The sequence below is a fragment of the Ascaphus truei genome, chromosome 5 (assembly GCF_040206685.1).
Source record: "Ascaphus truei isolate aAscTru1 chromosome 5, aAscTru1.hap1, whole genome shotgun sequence".
In the NCBI taxonomy this organism is placed as follows: domain Eukaryota; kingdom Metazoa; phylum Chordata; class Amphibia; order Anura; family Ascaphidae; genus Ascaphus; species Ascaphus truei.
Window position 1 is genome coordinate 97,588,685 of NC_134487.1, and position 15,453 is coordinate 97,604,137.

Here is a 15,453-nt window from a genome sequence, read left to right on the forward strand (position 1 = left end):
GGCGCTGCACTGAATACGAGGTTACTCCTATTATTTATATGTGCCCCAGGCTCCCTGTGGCGGAGGTTTAGGCCTCCTGTGAGCATAACAGGTAAAGCACCACACCTGGTAACATTAAGTTCCCCGCACACACATACTATATGCTATTGGGTGGGGGAATACCCGTTACATTTGGAGGCGCTGCTGAGATTCTACCTGGGGTGCCCTATTCCTTGTCCAATTGTCCAATTTGAACTCCATCATGTCCGTGCCATCAAAGCAAGAGGTAATCGACTGGGCCTTGGCGCACCGCGTGTCCCCAAGGCGCGTGGTTGCCGTGGCAGGAGTATCCAATGATACTTGTGTGCGTAACGTGTAGAAGTCCGTAAGAAGTTGTCCGGGACTGGCCACTGCCCGGGTGATAGACTACAAACTTGATGTTGACGGCAGGGGAGCCACCTACCTCATGGCCACTGAATGTGACATAACTCCAGAGACTGTTCCCCAGGTATTAAACCTACCAGAACCCTCCACAGAGGACTGTCCAATGATGTACCCTGACCCACAGGCTCCCGAAGAACCGTCCGCCAGTGCAGCGCCAACCACGACCCCCCGGATGACCAGTACGCCTCACGGGGTAGGCCCCCCCAAGGTCTCCTTCACCCCGAGCGGCTTCGGGGGAGTCAGCAGCTGGGCGGGGAGACCACCCACCTCGCCTACTCCTGATAGATGGTCAGCCAGTCTCCCAACCCTGCCTAGCGTAGGAATTGGCAATAGTAGTCAGCCCCTTAGTGGAGGTCTTTACTTGAATATGATAGCCTCCCAACTAATAGAAGCTGTAACCATCTCGACCCAAGCACAGAGCTACTGGAAACTAAAGGCCTTTTCTGGGATTCTACCGACGCCTTCAGGAGAAGAAGGGATTGAGACATGGAGGGACCATACTCTCCAAGCAATAGCGGAGTGGTCCTGCTCCGAAGCCAGCAAAAGGCAGAGGTTGGTTGAGTGCCTCAGAGCCCCAGCCTCCCAACTGGTACGGACGCATCGTGAAGTGGAAGGAGAAGTTACGGCAAAGGAACTGGTGGAAATGTTCACTCAGTTCTATACCCGAGAAGACGACGAGGATGAGCTGATGGCCCAGTTCAAAGCTCTTCGTCAAAAAGAAGGAGAGGATTTGTCTCCGTTCGTCCGCAAACTACAGCTGTCACTGGGGACCCTCCTGTTTTTGGACATCATTTCAGTCGCCGAAGTGGACCGGTACTGATTCAAACAGCTACTAAAGGGGTCATTGCCTGATCACAACATAGCTATAATGATGCGGGCCACCCAGTTCGCTGCTGTACCACCCAGTTACATGTAATTGTTGTGTCACATCAGAAGACACGAGGTGCAGCTACATTTTCATGAATCCAGAAAAACCAAGGATACCATCAAGGGTGACACCTCTGCTCCCTCTGCCACAAAGGGCAAGAAATCTTCCAACCAGGGGAAGGAGGTGGCTCACAAATCGCCTCCTGGGAAGGGCCGTAACTTCGAGAGATCAGCCTCTACGTACAAAGGTCGTCCTGAACGCCGCGAAGTAGTTTGCTATAACTGTGGGAAGAAGGGCCACTTCTCCACCGATTGCCCGGAGAGGGAGGACCCTCCGGAGGAAGAACCTCCCGATATAGGAAATTCAGCCCGGTCAATGGTCTGCCGCGTACAAAGGGCAGAGTCTGACCCAGAAACTCCTACTGGAACCAAAGATGTTCCTTCTAACTCCGGTCCCAGTGATGACGTCTTACCAAGGGAAGCTTACAGTCAAGTAGGCCCCTCAGCCATCGTGCCTGTTGTCCTAGAAGGGATCTATCCATCTGCCCTACTGGACACTGGATCCCAAGTGACCATTATATACCGCAAGTTCTATGACCAGCACCTTAGACACTGCCCCCTGAGGTCGGCCGAACACATGAAGGTTAGGGGGTTAAGTAATGAAGACTACCCCATCGATGGGATTGTAAGGGTTCAACTGGAAATACTCCAACTGAACACCGGCAAGAGACACCCCATGCATGTAGCGGGAATGGTATGCCCGGAGCCCCAAGACCAGTGCAAGTATCTGATCATCTTGGGAACCAATACTGATATAGTACAAGCTGTAATCAGAGCATACCTGAAAGAGACCAATGAGTTGCCGCTGGCCAATTCGCTCCTAGACCCCGTCCTACGAGAAGAGTGCAACCGGGTATATGCCTTGGAGCGTCACGGGGATCTCTACAATCGTCAACGTGGACTGACGACCATATTACCAGGGGGAGTGCAACGAATGCCGTCTGATGCTGTTATCCCGAGCGAGATGAGAACGATCAGCTCTTCTCTCTGGAGAGTACCCCTGAGGAAGAAGTTCAGAGAGGTTATAGGGTACTACCCGAAGTAAGGGAGTGGACGACTAAGATTCCTCTACGAACTTACGTATATGTACAGAACATCTCCCCATTCCCAATGGAACTTGATGCCGGACAGAGTCTGGGTTGCATATATCCGGTCAGCCCTGTGGAAACCACTCCTCAGGTGAACGCTGTTGCAGTGGATGAGCGGTTAGTCGATTTGGACTTCAACTTCGGTGAGTCGACATTGCCCACTGAGTGGAAAGAGCGGCTAACGACCCAGTTGAATAAACAACGGACGGTGTTCTCCACGAGTGAGATGGATGTGGGGTGCAGTCGCAGCGCTCAACATGCCATTAGACTGAGTAACGCCACTCCGTTCCATGAACGCTCTCGTCGCATCGCCCCTAGAGATGTGGACGATGTAAGGAACGTCTTGCAAGAAATGGAGACCGCTGGGATATTGATGGAGTCTCGGAGTCCTTACGCCTCTCCCATAGTGGTGATACGGAAGAAGAATGGATCCGTTCGACTGTGTCGACTACCGAACCCTGAACAACCGTACGATACCGGACCAGTACAACCTTCCTCGCATTGAAGAGATCCTGAATGCTCTGAACGGAAGCCAATGGTTCAGCGTGCTCGATCTACGATACGGGTACCAACAGGTACCCATCAATGCAGAGGATCAGGAGAAAACAGCCTTCGTCTGCCCACTGGGGTTCTACCAATTTACACGTATGCCCCAAGGTATATGTGGGGCCCCTGCTACTTTCCAAAGACTGATGGAGAAGACTATCGGGGACATGAACCCTCGGGAGTGTCTCGTCTACCTGGACGACATCATTGTCTTCGGAAGGACCCTGGAAGAGCACGAAGAGCGGCTGCTTAAAGTGATAGACCGTCTTGGGAAGGAAGGGTTGAAATTGTCCCTAAACAAGTGACGGTTTTGTCTCACCTCGGTGACCTACGTGTCTGCTCAAAGAATCGCCACCGACCCAGCCAAAGTGGAAGCGGTCGTGAACTGGCCGCGGCCTGAGAATGTCACGGAACTACGATCCTTCCTGGGGTTCTGTGGGTATTACCGTCGCTTCGTGGAAGGGTACTCTAGTAGAGCTAAACCCCTGAACAATCTGTTGAAGATGTACCCTGAAGATACAGGAAGGAAGGCCGTATCGGCCCGCCAGCCGTTTGGTGATAAATGGATGTCTGAGTGTGAACAGACCTTCCTGAAATTGAAGAAGTGCCTGACCAACGCGCCAGTGCTTGCGTATGCTGATCCCGAACAGCCATACGTTCTGCATGTGGATGCCAGTCTCAATAGACTGGGTGCCGTCCTGCACCAGAAGCACCCCGAGGGCCTTCGGCCTGTAGCCTACATCAGCCGCAGTCTGACACCCAGTGAACAGAAATACCCCGTCCACAAGTTTGAGTTCCTGGCTCTCAAGTGGGCGATCACCGAGAAGCTCCACTATTACCTTTACGGTGTTACGTTTGAGGTAAGGACGGATAACAATCCCCTCACGTACATCAATACCTCGGCCAAATTGGATGCAGCAGGACACCGATGGCTGGCAGCTCTGAACATATACCGATTCTCCCTGAAGTATAAGCCGGGACCCTTGAATGTCGGGGCTGACGACCTCTCCCGACGGCCAGGGCTAAGGGCTACTCAAGATGATGAAGAATGGGAAGAACTTCCAGGACCAGGTGTGCAAGCTATTTGTAGCACCGCCGCCATGATCAACGATCAAGTGGCCATCTCAGAATTACGGGTTGCGGATTCCTTGGGATGCCAGTCGCAGTCTGTCCCAGCTGCCTACTGCGATCCAAAGGGGATGAACATAACTCATGACAAAGTGCTCCGGTGGAAAGATCTGGTAGACTACCAAATGCGAGATCCTGTCATTAGTATCATTAGGCAAGCCGTTGAAAAGAAGAATCCAGCCCTTCTGAAGCGTGCTCCCAACGACTTGGTTGCCTCGCTCATGCGGGAAGCGGACAAATTCGAAATCGAAAACTGCTTACTCTATCGGGTGGTGCAATACCACAACGACCCGGATAGACGACAACTAGTCCTCCCTAAGAACTTGCAATACATGGTGTTAAAGTCCCTACATGATGAACATGGACATCTCGGTGTGGAGAAGACCTTTGGGTTGGTCCGAGACCGCTTTTTCTAGCCCAAGATGCGAGAGGCCGTAGAACACCATTGTCGCCGTTGTACTCGGTGTATACAACGCAAGACCCTGCCTACCAGAGCAGCACCCATGGGCCATCTGAAGAGTTCTGGCCCAATGGATCTTGTGTGTATGGACTTTCTGTGCATTGAACCTGATAGCCGGGGAATATGCAATGTGCTGGTCATCACGGACCATTACACCCGGTATGCCCAGGCCTTCCCCACAAAAAATATGGGGCGGGGGAAGGGGTAGGGAAGAGGAGGGAAAGGGAAGGTTCCCGCATCAGCTGAAGTACAGGAAGTGGTAAGTAGCTAGATGGTTAAAGATCGTATCTGGTGCAAAAGGGGACAAAGAGATATACAGACAAAAAAGCGAAAGGTTCCCCCCTGAATGCACTCAGATCGACCTAATTGATATGATGTGGTGAATTAAAATAATTTAATATATCAACAATCAATATAAAATAGTAGTTGTACAGAGGGGTGTGGTAAACAAGTCCAAGACCACCCCCAAATTACATACCAAATGTGTTACCGTTTTAACCGTATGACGTTTATACACGAAAAAAGGGTAAGGACGAAAAACACTGCACCTAAGTACACTGGCATATAGCCTCGGTCTATAAATGCCTCTCAACGCCTGCAGAACTAAGTACAAACCTACAGTAAGGCAGCACTTATATCTAATAAACCGGCAGTCTCAGATAATATAAGACTGTCGATACTGAATCTGGAGAAGATTCCTTGAGGGGTAATAGTTAAAATACCTATAAGTACTGAAAGCAAGGAGTAATCAGATCAGTAAAGTGTAATAATTCAGATTCAGTATCTACAGTCTTATATTATCTGAGACTGCTGGTTTATTAGATATAAGTGCTGCCTTACTGTAGGTTTGTACTTAGTTCTGCAGGCATTGAGAGGCATTTATAGACCGAGGCTATATGCCAGTGTACTTAGGTGCAGTGTTTTTCGTCCTTACCCTTTTTCCGTGTATATACGTCATACGGTTAAAACGGTAACACGTTTGGTATGTAATTTGGGGGTGGTCTTGGACTTGTTTACGACACCCCTCTGTACAACTACTATTTTATATTGATTGTTGATATATTAAATTATTTTAATTCACCACATCATATCAATTAGGTCGATCTGAGTGCATTCAGGGGGGAACTTTTCGCTTTTTTGTCTGTACTTCCCCACGAAAGACCAGAAAGCCATCACAGTGGCAAAAGTATTATGGGAGAAGTACTTCGTTCACTACGGTCTTCCCAATCGCCTTCACTCAGACCAAGGTCGGGACTTCGAGAGCATGTTGATCAGAGAACTGCTCAAAATGCTGAACATTTCTAAATCACGAACGACCCCGTATCATCCCAAAGGAGATGCGTTGCCAGAACGATTTAATCGAACCTTTCTGGACATGCTCGGAACTCTAAAGGGTGCTCAGAAGACTGAATGGAGTCGACATGTAGAGGCCTTGGTTCACGCGTACAACTGTACCCGACACGAGTCAACTGGATTCTCTCCCTACTTCCTCATGTTCGGACGAGAGGCGAGACTGCCAGTAGATGTACGCCTTCGCGTATCGACAGATGGGATACACAACGCTACTCATTTCAAATACGTGCAAAGACTCAAAGACAGCATGCAACAGGCTTACCAACAGGCTGAGAAATCTGCAGCTAAGTTGAATGCTGACAATAAAAGGCGATACGACCATAAGGTCAAATATCGGAAACTTCGTCCTGGAGACGCTGTGTTACTTCGCAATCTGGGAGTCCCGGGAAAACACAAATTGGCCGATCGATGGAGAGACGGTGTATATGAAATAGAATCTCAGATGCCTGGCCTCCCGGTCTATCGCATCAAAGACACTGAAGGCCGGGTAAAGGTATGGCACTGTAACTACCTCCTCCCCATTCCACAAGTGGGAGATGAGGAAATGGAATTACTGGCCACACCGCTCAACGGTGAGTCCGACTTATCAGAGATGGGTCAATAACGAAACCCACTCTGAAACTCCTGAAGATCCTATGGAAGGACCCTCTCAAAGGGACTACTCCACAGAAGGGGCATCTCCCGGAGGAGCTACGGGTAAAGGGCCCCGTAGGCCAACGCCTACTAAGGTGGCACCAACAGGCCAGCCTTTGGATCCACAGAGCCCATGTTTTGTGCCTAACAGAGACTGTTCAGAGACATTTCTCCCCTCAAGGGAAGAGGCTGAGCCTCAGGACTGTGTTTATTACTCCCCCGAGGGAGTTGCAGAAGAACAGCTCCGAAGGAGCCAAAGAGTCAGGTACCCTCCAAATCGGGTAACCTATGATCAAATTGGGGCACCCCATTATGAGGCTCAGCAGTGGTCTCGGAGCAAAATCCAATCTGTGATTGTGATGCTCACAGAATTGTGCAACATCGTATAAAGTCAATGCGAATGTGCTAAGTTATATTTTGAACTGCATTTTTATTATATAATTTCTGTACATGGTTGAGTTGTGTTCCATGCGAGGACGTTGGGGTTTTTACCAGGGGGAGGATGTAGCCAGGTCTTCCTTTCCGTGCGCACCCCCCCTCCGGGTACTCACAGCAGCCGCTCCTCCTTGGAATGCGGCTGGTTGCCGGGGACGCGCGCGGCCCATTGTTAGGGCCGCGGTCGCGTTGCGGAGCTCCCGGCGGCTCTCGGTGCAGGGCGCCGCCGGGAGCCAGTTGCATTGTGCATGCACAGACTGCCGAGGTGACGGGAGGCTCTGGTTAGCTCACGCATGCGCAGTACAAGCGCGCGAGAACGCCACCCATGAAGCAAGGGCTCTAAGCAGGGACTACAGATCCCATGAGCCTTAGGGGACCCCACGTGACGCCAGGGAGCCAATAGGGCTGGAGTATCACCCTGCACAGAGGGATTGATACATTTCGCGGGCTCTGAGCACGTTAGTCAGTTGGTGACCGGAGCAGCTAGGGGAAGCAGGTAGGGTGCAGGAGTCAGTGACTCCCTGCACTAGGCCAGCAGCCCCCTAGGCACCAGATAGCCCTGAGTCACCAGTAGTGTTGTGTTGTTCAGGGACAGGCCCCAGGTTAGGGACCCTGCCCCTTATTATAATCCAGAGTCAGTTAGGGACACAGCGGATGCTGCGCGTTCATCCAGAGGTTTGGGCTCAGACCTCCACTGTGGCTGCAGCAGCCATCCGGGTGGGATCGCCTCGGACGGTAGTTCCTGTATTCACACGTCATCTGTGATTGTGATGCTCACAGAATTGTGCAACATCGTATAAAGTCAATGCGAATGTGCTAAGTTATATTTTGAACTGCATTTTTATTATATAATTTCTGTACATGGTTGAGTTGTGTTCCATGCGAGGACGTTGGGGTTTTTACCAGGGGGAGGATGTAGCCAGGTCTTCCTTTCCGTGCGCACCCCCCCTCCGGGTACTCACAGCAGCCGCTCCTCCTTGGAATGCGGCTGGTTGCCAGGGACGCGCGCGGCCCGTTGTTAGGGCCGCGGTCGCGTTGAGGAGCTCCCGGCGGCTCTCGGTGCAGGGCGCCGCCATTGCCAGTTGCATTGCGCATGCACAGACTGCCGAGGTGACGGGAGGCTCTGGTTAGCTCGCGCATGCGCAGTACAAGCGCGCGAGAACGCCACCAATGAAGCAAGGGCTCTAAGCAGGGACTACAGATCCCATGAGCCTTAGGGGACCCCACGTGACGCCAGGGAGCCAATAGGGCTGGAGTATCACCCTGCACAGAGGGATTGATACATTTCGCGGGCTCTGAGCACGTTAGTCAGTTGGTGACCGGAGCAGCTATGGGAAGGAGGTAGGGTGCAGGAGTCAGTGACTCCCTGGACTAGGCCAGCAGCCCCCGAGGCCCCAGATAGCCCTGAGTCACCAGTAGTGTTGTGTTGTTCAGGGACAGGCCCCAGGTTAGGGACCCTGCCCCTTATTATAATCCAGAGTCAGTTAGGGACACAGCGGATGCTGCGCGTTCATCCAGAGGTTTGGGCTCAGACCTCCGCTGTGGCTGCAGCAGCCATCCGGGTGGGATCGCCCCGGACGGTAGTTCCTGTATTCACACGTCATCAGAATCCTTTGCGAAGCTCCTTGGCAGGCCCGGGCACTGGAGTGCTCGGCAGGTAATCTTCAAGTGCACCAACTATACCACCTATCCATACAAGACATAGTGGCTGCGCAGTCAAACACATAATTATCTCACTTGAGGGTGGAGGACATAGTGTGGGGCTACTGGACACGGGGTGGAATCACCCGGTGAAAGAGGGTAGCGTCCTGCGAGACGCAGTAGTAGTGTCTCCTCTAGAGAGGGACACCTGTTGATATATATGAATAAGTACGGTTGCTACAGTAAAGTTATTGGTTGTTTTACATGCTGTGTGTGTGATATATATATATATTGTCCTGCGACGAACCACTCCCTCCTCTGGTGGGAGCCATCGCAGGTGGAGGCGCTGCACAGAGTATGAGGTTACTCCTATTATTTATATGTGCCCCAGGCTCCCCGTGGCAGAGGTTTAGGCCTCCTGTGAGCCTAACAGGTAAAGCACCACACCTGGTAACATTAAGTTCCCCGCACACACATACTATTGGGTGGGGGAATACCCGTTACACACACACACACACACACACACACACACACACACACACACACACACACACACACACACACACACACACACACACACACACACACACACACACACACACACACACACACACACTTCGACAAACCTATACATTTGCTCGCCCCGGGCGAGTGGATTTAACCCCCGGGCGAGTAAATATTGGCCCAAGCAGCACACGTTTGGTACTAGGTGGCGAGTAGATTTTTTTGTGTGGCGAGTAGATTTTTTGGTGATTTGTCAACCACTGTGTATATATATATATATATATATATATATATATATATATATATATATATATATATATATATACATATACATGCACAGATTGCTGCTGTAAAGTGCTAGCAGTTGCTAATGAGAAAAAAAATGCTGATCATACAACCTCGATGGCGGCCTTTCACTTGTAACGGACTTCAAGCTGCTGATTCGCTTGAGTCTAGCAAGCTTTTGGTTCCACACTTCCAGCTCATCGATTCTCATTTCAAGGTTGTTTGTGAGTTTGCAGAGCTGTTTTACAGCCCCTACATTTTCCATAAAGATTTGATCCTTGAAGAAGAAACAATAAAATGCAATATATTATTTGTTTTTCTAATTTTACTTTGTGACATATCGGTATCATGTATCATTTGACAAAATTACTTCACTGATTTTCTGATCCATGCTAATCAGCATTTTCGTCTAATCTAAACACATTTTTTCTGGCTGCAAGCCATAGAATGTTCACATTGTCAAAAATGTTCTCATTATGACGTCAAAGTAACTTCTACACAATGCAAAATAGGGAAGTTACTAAAACTGTTAATACAAATGTGAAATTCCTGTATGCATATGGTTGTATATAAGGCACTAAACTGATTGAGTAGTCACTAAGGGGTACATGCATTGTAATCTCCTTTTCCCATTAATTAGATAATAGGAACATATAAGCCTATAATCAAATCTAATCTTACCGGGCCAAGTCAGATGTTTGTGTTTTGAGTTGCGTCACAGCGTCTGAATCAAAGTAAGTTTTATTGTTGCAGAGGCCTCACGTGATCCCCCGGCATTTAATTGAAATGCCTCGGGGAAGAATGGACCTCTGCAACCGCCCACGCCCCCCCCAAAAAAATCCGACGCCCCCGCCCCCACTTTGCGCACCGCTGAGCTAGATATAGGAATTCAGTTGGGCATAAGAATGCACAGCGGAAACTAGCAATAGTAAACAGACCTTTAGAACAAACGTCATGGAAACTAACACACATTAATACATCCCATTGGATCAGCATAAAAACATTCAAGGTTCAATAAGTCAGATAAGTCAGATAAGTGTGATTTCATGGGAATACAGTATACAGACTCTAGAGAGCCACATTTCATTGAAGTCTTAAGATTATTATTGCTACGAATGAGTAATATACTATCCAGCGCCCTAATAAAATAGGATATAAACAAATAACTTTCTTGACTAGAAAGATTTTACATTCAGATATATCGCACTGAGTTCTTCCTGAGCAGACAGCTTCAGGGCAAATAAAATAAGGGCTCAAATGAGAGCAACTTGTCAGGCCTTGTGATGTCTATTTTTCAGACTGGTGTAGAGAGCAAAGAGGAAGCAGGCTTCTGTGCAAACAGATTTCACGAGTTAACCCCCTGTGCGATGAGTTCCACACACACTGCCCCATAGCAGGTTCCTCGCCAGTGTGCTCTGGGCATGTGACTGGGATGCTCTCCACAAAAAAACAGAGGGCGCAGGATCAACCCAAAAATAAGACACAATATATTGCACACTATTGTGACTAGGGTTGCCAGGAGGCTTGTCCAAAAATAAAGGACACAATGGTGAAAGGTGTGACGCGCGTGGTAATCGTTGGGGGGGAAGAATGTTATTTATAACTGACCTGACTGTTACATCATTTTTTCTAAATTTCACTCCAAGTATTCACCAATTTATATTTTGTTTTTCGGAAAACATCTGGGGAGGAGTCTTGGGAGGGAGAGCCCTTCTGAGGATTTTTTTATGAAATGGTGTAAATTGGTGCGTGCTTGGAGTGAAATTTATAACAAATGACGCAATGGTCAGATCATTTATTAATAACTGACCTGCAGTCATACTGTACATGGCGAGCAATACTGATCGTAATGCTTCTCCCACAATATTCAAGATTGTTGCACCCTCCTCATACTCTCTCCCCTTATCCTCTCACCCTCCCACCCCTCCCCTCATCCTCTCACCCTCCCACCCCTCCCCTCATCCTCTCACCCCCTTCATCCTCTCACCAACCCTCCCTTCATCCTCTCACCAACCCTCCCTTCATCCTCTCACCCCCTCCCTTCATCCTCTCACCCCTCCCCCTTCATCCTCTCTCACCCCTCCCCCCTTCATCCTCTCTCACCCACCTCCCTTCATCCTCTCTCACCCCCTTTCCCTCATCCTCTCTCACCCCCTCTCCCTTCATCCTCTCACCCCCTCTCCCTTCATCCTCTCTCCCCCCTCTCCCTTCATCCTCTCTCACCCCCTCTCCCTTCATCCTCTCTCACCCCCTCTCCCTTCATCCTCTTACCCCCTCCATTCATCCTCTCACCTCCCTCACCCTCCCTTCATCCTCTCACCCTCTCCCTTCATCCTCTCCACCCCCTCCCCTCCCTTCATCCTCTCACCCTCTCCCTGTCATTATCACCCCCACAGAACAGCCAGATAAAACACACACACACACACACACACACACACACACACACACACACACACACACACACACACACACACACACACACACACACACACACACACAAAACAGTGCAAGTATAAGTACAAATACACACACACACACACCAGGACAAACAGAACAGACACAGGACACACAGTCTCACCTCTCTTTGCCCCATGCTTTTCCTCCGCTCTTTGGCCTCACCCCCCAGGCTCCTGCCACTTCCTCCTGATTTGCTGCATTACACAGCAGCAGTCAATCAGGATGGAGGAAGCTGCCCAGCCGCCTAGAAGCAGCAGCCCTGCTCTCGCCCTTCTCAGGGGAAATCCCACGATTTCAGCCACCCCAGCAGGTTACTAAGTCCAGAGAGGTTATACTGGCATACACATACATGTACAGAGAGGTAACACCGGCATACACATACATGTCCGGTATTATCTCTCATTATTTACCGGACAGAGTAACCAAATACTGGGCTGTCTGATTCAATACCGAACACCTGGCAACCCTACTTGTGACAGGTTGGTAGGTAAATGGGATCTTGGCTCTTACAGATTTTACACATTGTAAGTGTAAATAAAGCCTGTCTTCAACCTGTGGCCGTAGTTTTCTTTCTGTGATGTGTGTAGATTTCCCTCAGGTTAAAGCAGCAGAGACAAACAAGTGTAGATCAAAAAATATAACATATTTATAGTATAGTTTACATGCAATATTAGCATATAGTATATACACTGGCGACACACTTTATTCGAGCTCGGCTAGTCCCACGAATTCGGGTATACCCGGGTGTATTGAGGTTTGTGACTGTTTTCTGCCCGAGTGCATTGAGGTATTTTCCAGGCAGGGATTGAAGCATTTTATTCCCGCTGGCTGCAATACTGCACAGTATATATATATATATACTGCATTACAATTCATGAATTTATGCCATCTGGTAGACACGCGAAGCATTGCAGCCTATTAAATCCTAATCATTATCATTTAACAGATCAGCCGCCCGTCAGCCAGGCATGAACCCAGGCTGGGAAGGCAAACGCAACGGGGCTTGTCAGAGGTGAGGAGCGGCGCATTCCAGGTATCTGCCAGGTACATACTGGGTATTTGCTCGAATAAAGTGTGTCGGTGCAGTATGAGGCACCAGGACAAGGATCTGTGGCCAAAAATCTTGGGTGCTGTATCCCTTACAGCTTGGCTCCACTTGTTGTTCTGTGACTGTGATGGACATCAGAGCAGCCAATAATAACAGCTGTGGAAGAGTAGGGACTATGAGGGAGAGAAGCCTTTAAAAAGGGGAGCAGTTAAGTTGAGTTAGATCTGCGTGGACCTGAGTGCTATTAGGTTCGGTCTTGGATTGCAGAGTGTGCACGTGGCAGCAGGATTAGAGAGCTACAGTGCCAGACATGGTCGAGAGTTAAAGCTCTGTTGGAGAGGACCCTCCACGGCTATAAAGCTCAGTGGTACCGAAGTACAGACCTGCAACAGTTAGTACACAACAAGCTCCCACAGTGTACCGGCACCATCAGAAGCCAACATACCCAGAATTGGGTGACTAATACACCAACGACACAGATTCACATCCGCACAGCGTTATTTGGGGATTGTGTTGTATTTGTATACTGTGTGTAGTGATCCTCTGTTAAGGATCACAAGGAACCCAAATTAGTAGTGGGTAAGTAAACCAGTTGTATCACCCATATACTATGTCTGTATTCCTCTTGCCGTATCCCTGTAGGCCACATGTGGCCCAGTAAGTTATTCACAGGGACTCAGGATCCCGCCTCAGCAATAGTAATAAGTTTGAGGGCGAAAAGTAGAGGGGTTACAACATAACAGTTCCAGGCATCATCATCATGTCTAGCTGGCAGTCTTACTACAGGACCTGGTCTCACCCAGACCATCTCAGAGTTTTCTTTAAAGTTTGCATGAATCTTTGTACTTCACCGTTAGCTTGTGGCCAATGAGGAGTGACCTGTCTGAGGTGGCAACTCAGATAGGTTGCAAATAGACCAAAATCAGCACTGTTGATGGGAGGGCCAATATTAGTCTTTAAAGTCTTATGCATGGCACATCGTGTAAGGCCAATAATCACAGCATCATATCATGGCACATGAAGAGAATATTTTGTTTAGTTTGGGAATTACAGCTCTAGCTAATAACTAGAAATCTGGAGTAATCATCAATGCAGCAGGGAGGAGAAGTCAACAACAACTGCATTCCAAGGAGCTGTTGATAGAGAAGTTGTCTGTAAGTAAGCAGAAGTATGATCAATCATCGCATACCAAACGAGATTGGATATGTTACGCAACTTGTACATTACTGACAAAGACTCTCTCTCTCTCTCGAAAGAGCTATATGGTTTTAAATAAGATGACCTTCATGAGCCATGTCAAGTACACAATGATGGAGTTTCTGGGGAATAATTAGACTGTTTTCTCTCAAGGAAGATCTTTTTCTGACACCGGGATGGAATGACGAGACCCGAAGACTGCATGTAGGTATGCAGTCTCAACACGAGGTTGCAAACACGCTTCAGAAAATAAGTACAGTAGTTCCCGTTTTTAAAGCTGATGGCCTCAATGATAAACTGAGGCTGTGGTCATACTTTTTGTCAGCTCTGATTTCTTAAACAATCATTGCTTTTGGAACAGCATAAGCAAGCGAATGTGCTCTTCTTCCAAGGATGTGGCAGGTCTATTTTCAACATTTGAAAGTAGAATTAGAGGTCTTGAAAAGTAATCAGTTGTTGTTATGTACGTAGAATCTGAATGAAGTTCACGTTGGTGGTAGCTGGAGTTTAGGTCAAGTTTAGAAAACACTTTAGCTCCATTCAGATCAGCCAAGATGTCATCAACAGTGGGGGCGAGATGTCTCGCCCGTTGGATAGTGCTGCTTGCTTGTTGTATGTCAATGCACAAACATGGCAGGTTGCTTTGGTTTAGAAGCAACAACGATAGGAGAAACCCAGGGTGATGGTCCATTAACTTGTTTAATAACATTAAGGGCTTCTAGCTGTTCAAGTTCCTTATCTACCAGTTTGGGGACATGGAACTGAAATGACCAATGTGGAGATTTATTTGATGTCCCTTTCATTTGCCTATACCTTTAAAAATGACTGCTTATTTATCCACAAGCTTGTGAGTGTCTTCATTATTTGTAGCACTGATTAGCTGTACAGGGCCAATAATGACATCTTCATATTCCACTACATAAAAAGTGTAATTAACTATGGGGTCTTTGAAAGTGAGCTATGAGTAACATTTGCCTGGGACTGGTAAAGGGGTAGTGGAACCAAATGGACATAACTTTATGTGTGTCTATGAGGACCCTCTTACAGGTGTCCCTGAAGCAGGATCACACACATTGGAGTTTACATTGCATCGGCATCGGCATTAATATGACACAAGGGAGAAAAGGTAGGTGCTATCCAGATCATTACTATAGGTTAAGTGGATGGTATTGACTCAGTGTGAGATCACTTGCTTATTGGACGGTCTCTGATTTAGATGGAAATTCCTTGGGGCAGAGCTGCATACCAGCAACATGGTTGTTCTTTCCACATGTCTAGCTGGCAGTCCTAATCTGCGCCCTGGTCTCCTTCAGACTGCCCCAGTTCCC

The 15,453-nt window shown here is 48.5% G+C and overlaps 1 protein-coding gene across 2 annotated transcripts in view; it reads right to left on the bottom strand.

The window, feature by feature from the left end:
• MYRFL (myelin regulatory factor like) overlaps nucleotides 1-15,453 on the bottom strand; it is a 180,813-nt gene that overhangs the window by 65,952 nt on the left and 99,408 nt on the right. For both annotated transcript variants that reach the window (XM_075600257.1, XM_075600258.1), the window contains one exon: nucleotides 9,537-9,700. In XM_075600257.1, the coding sequence (XP_075456372.1) occupies nucleotides 9,537-9,700 (164 nt within the window). The remainder of the gene's footprint in view (nucleotides 1-9,536; nucleotides 9,701-15,453) is intronic.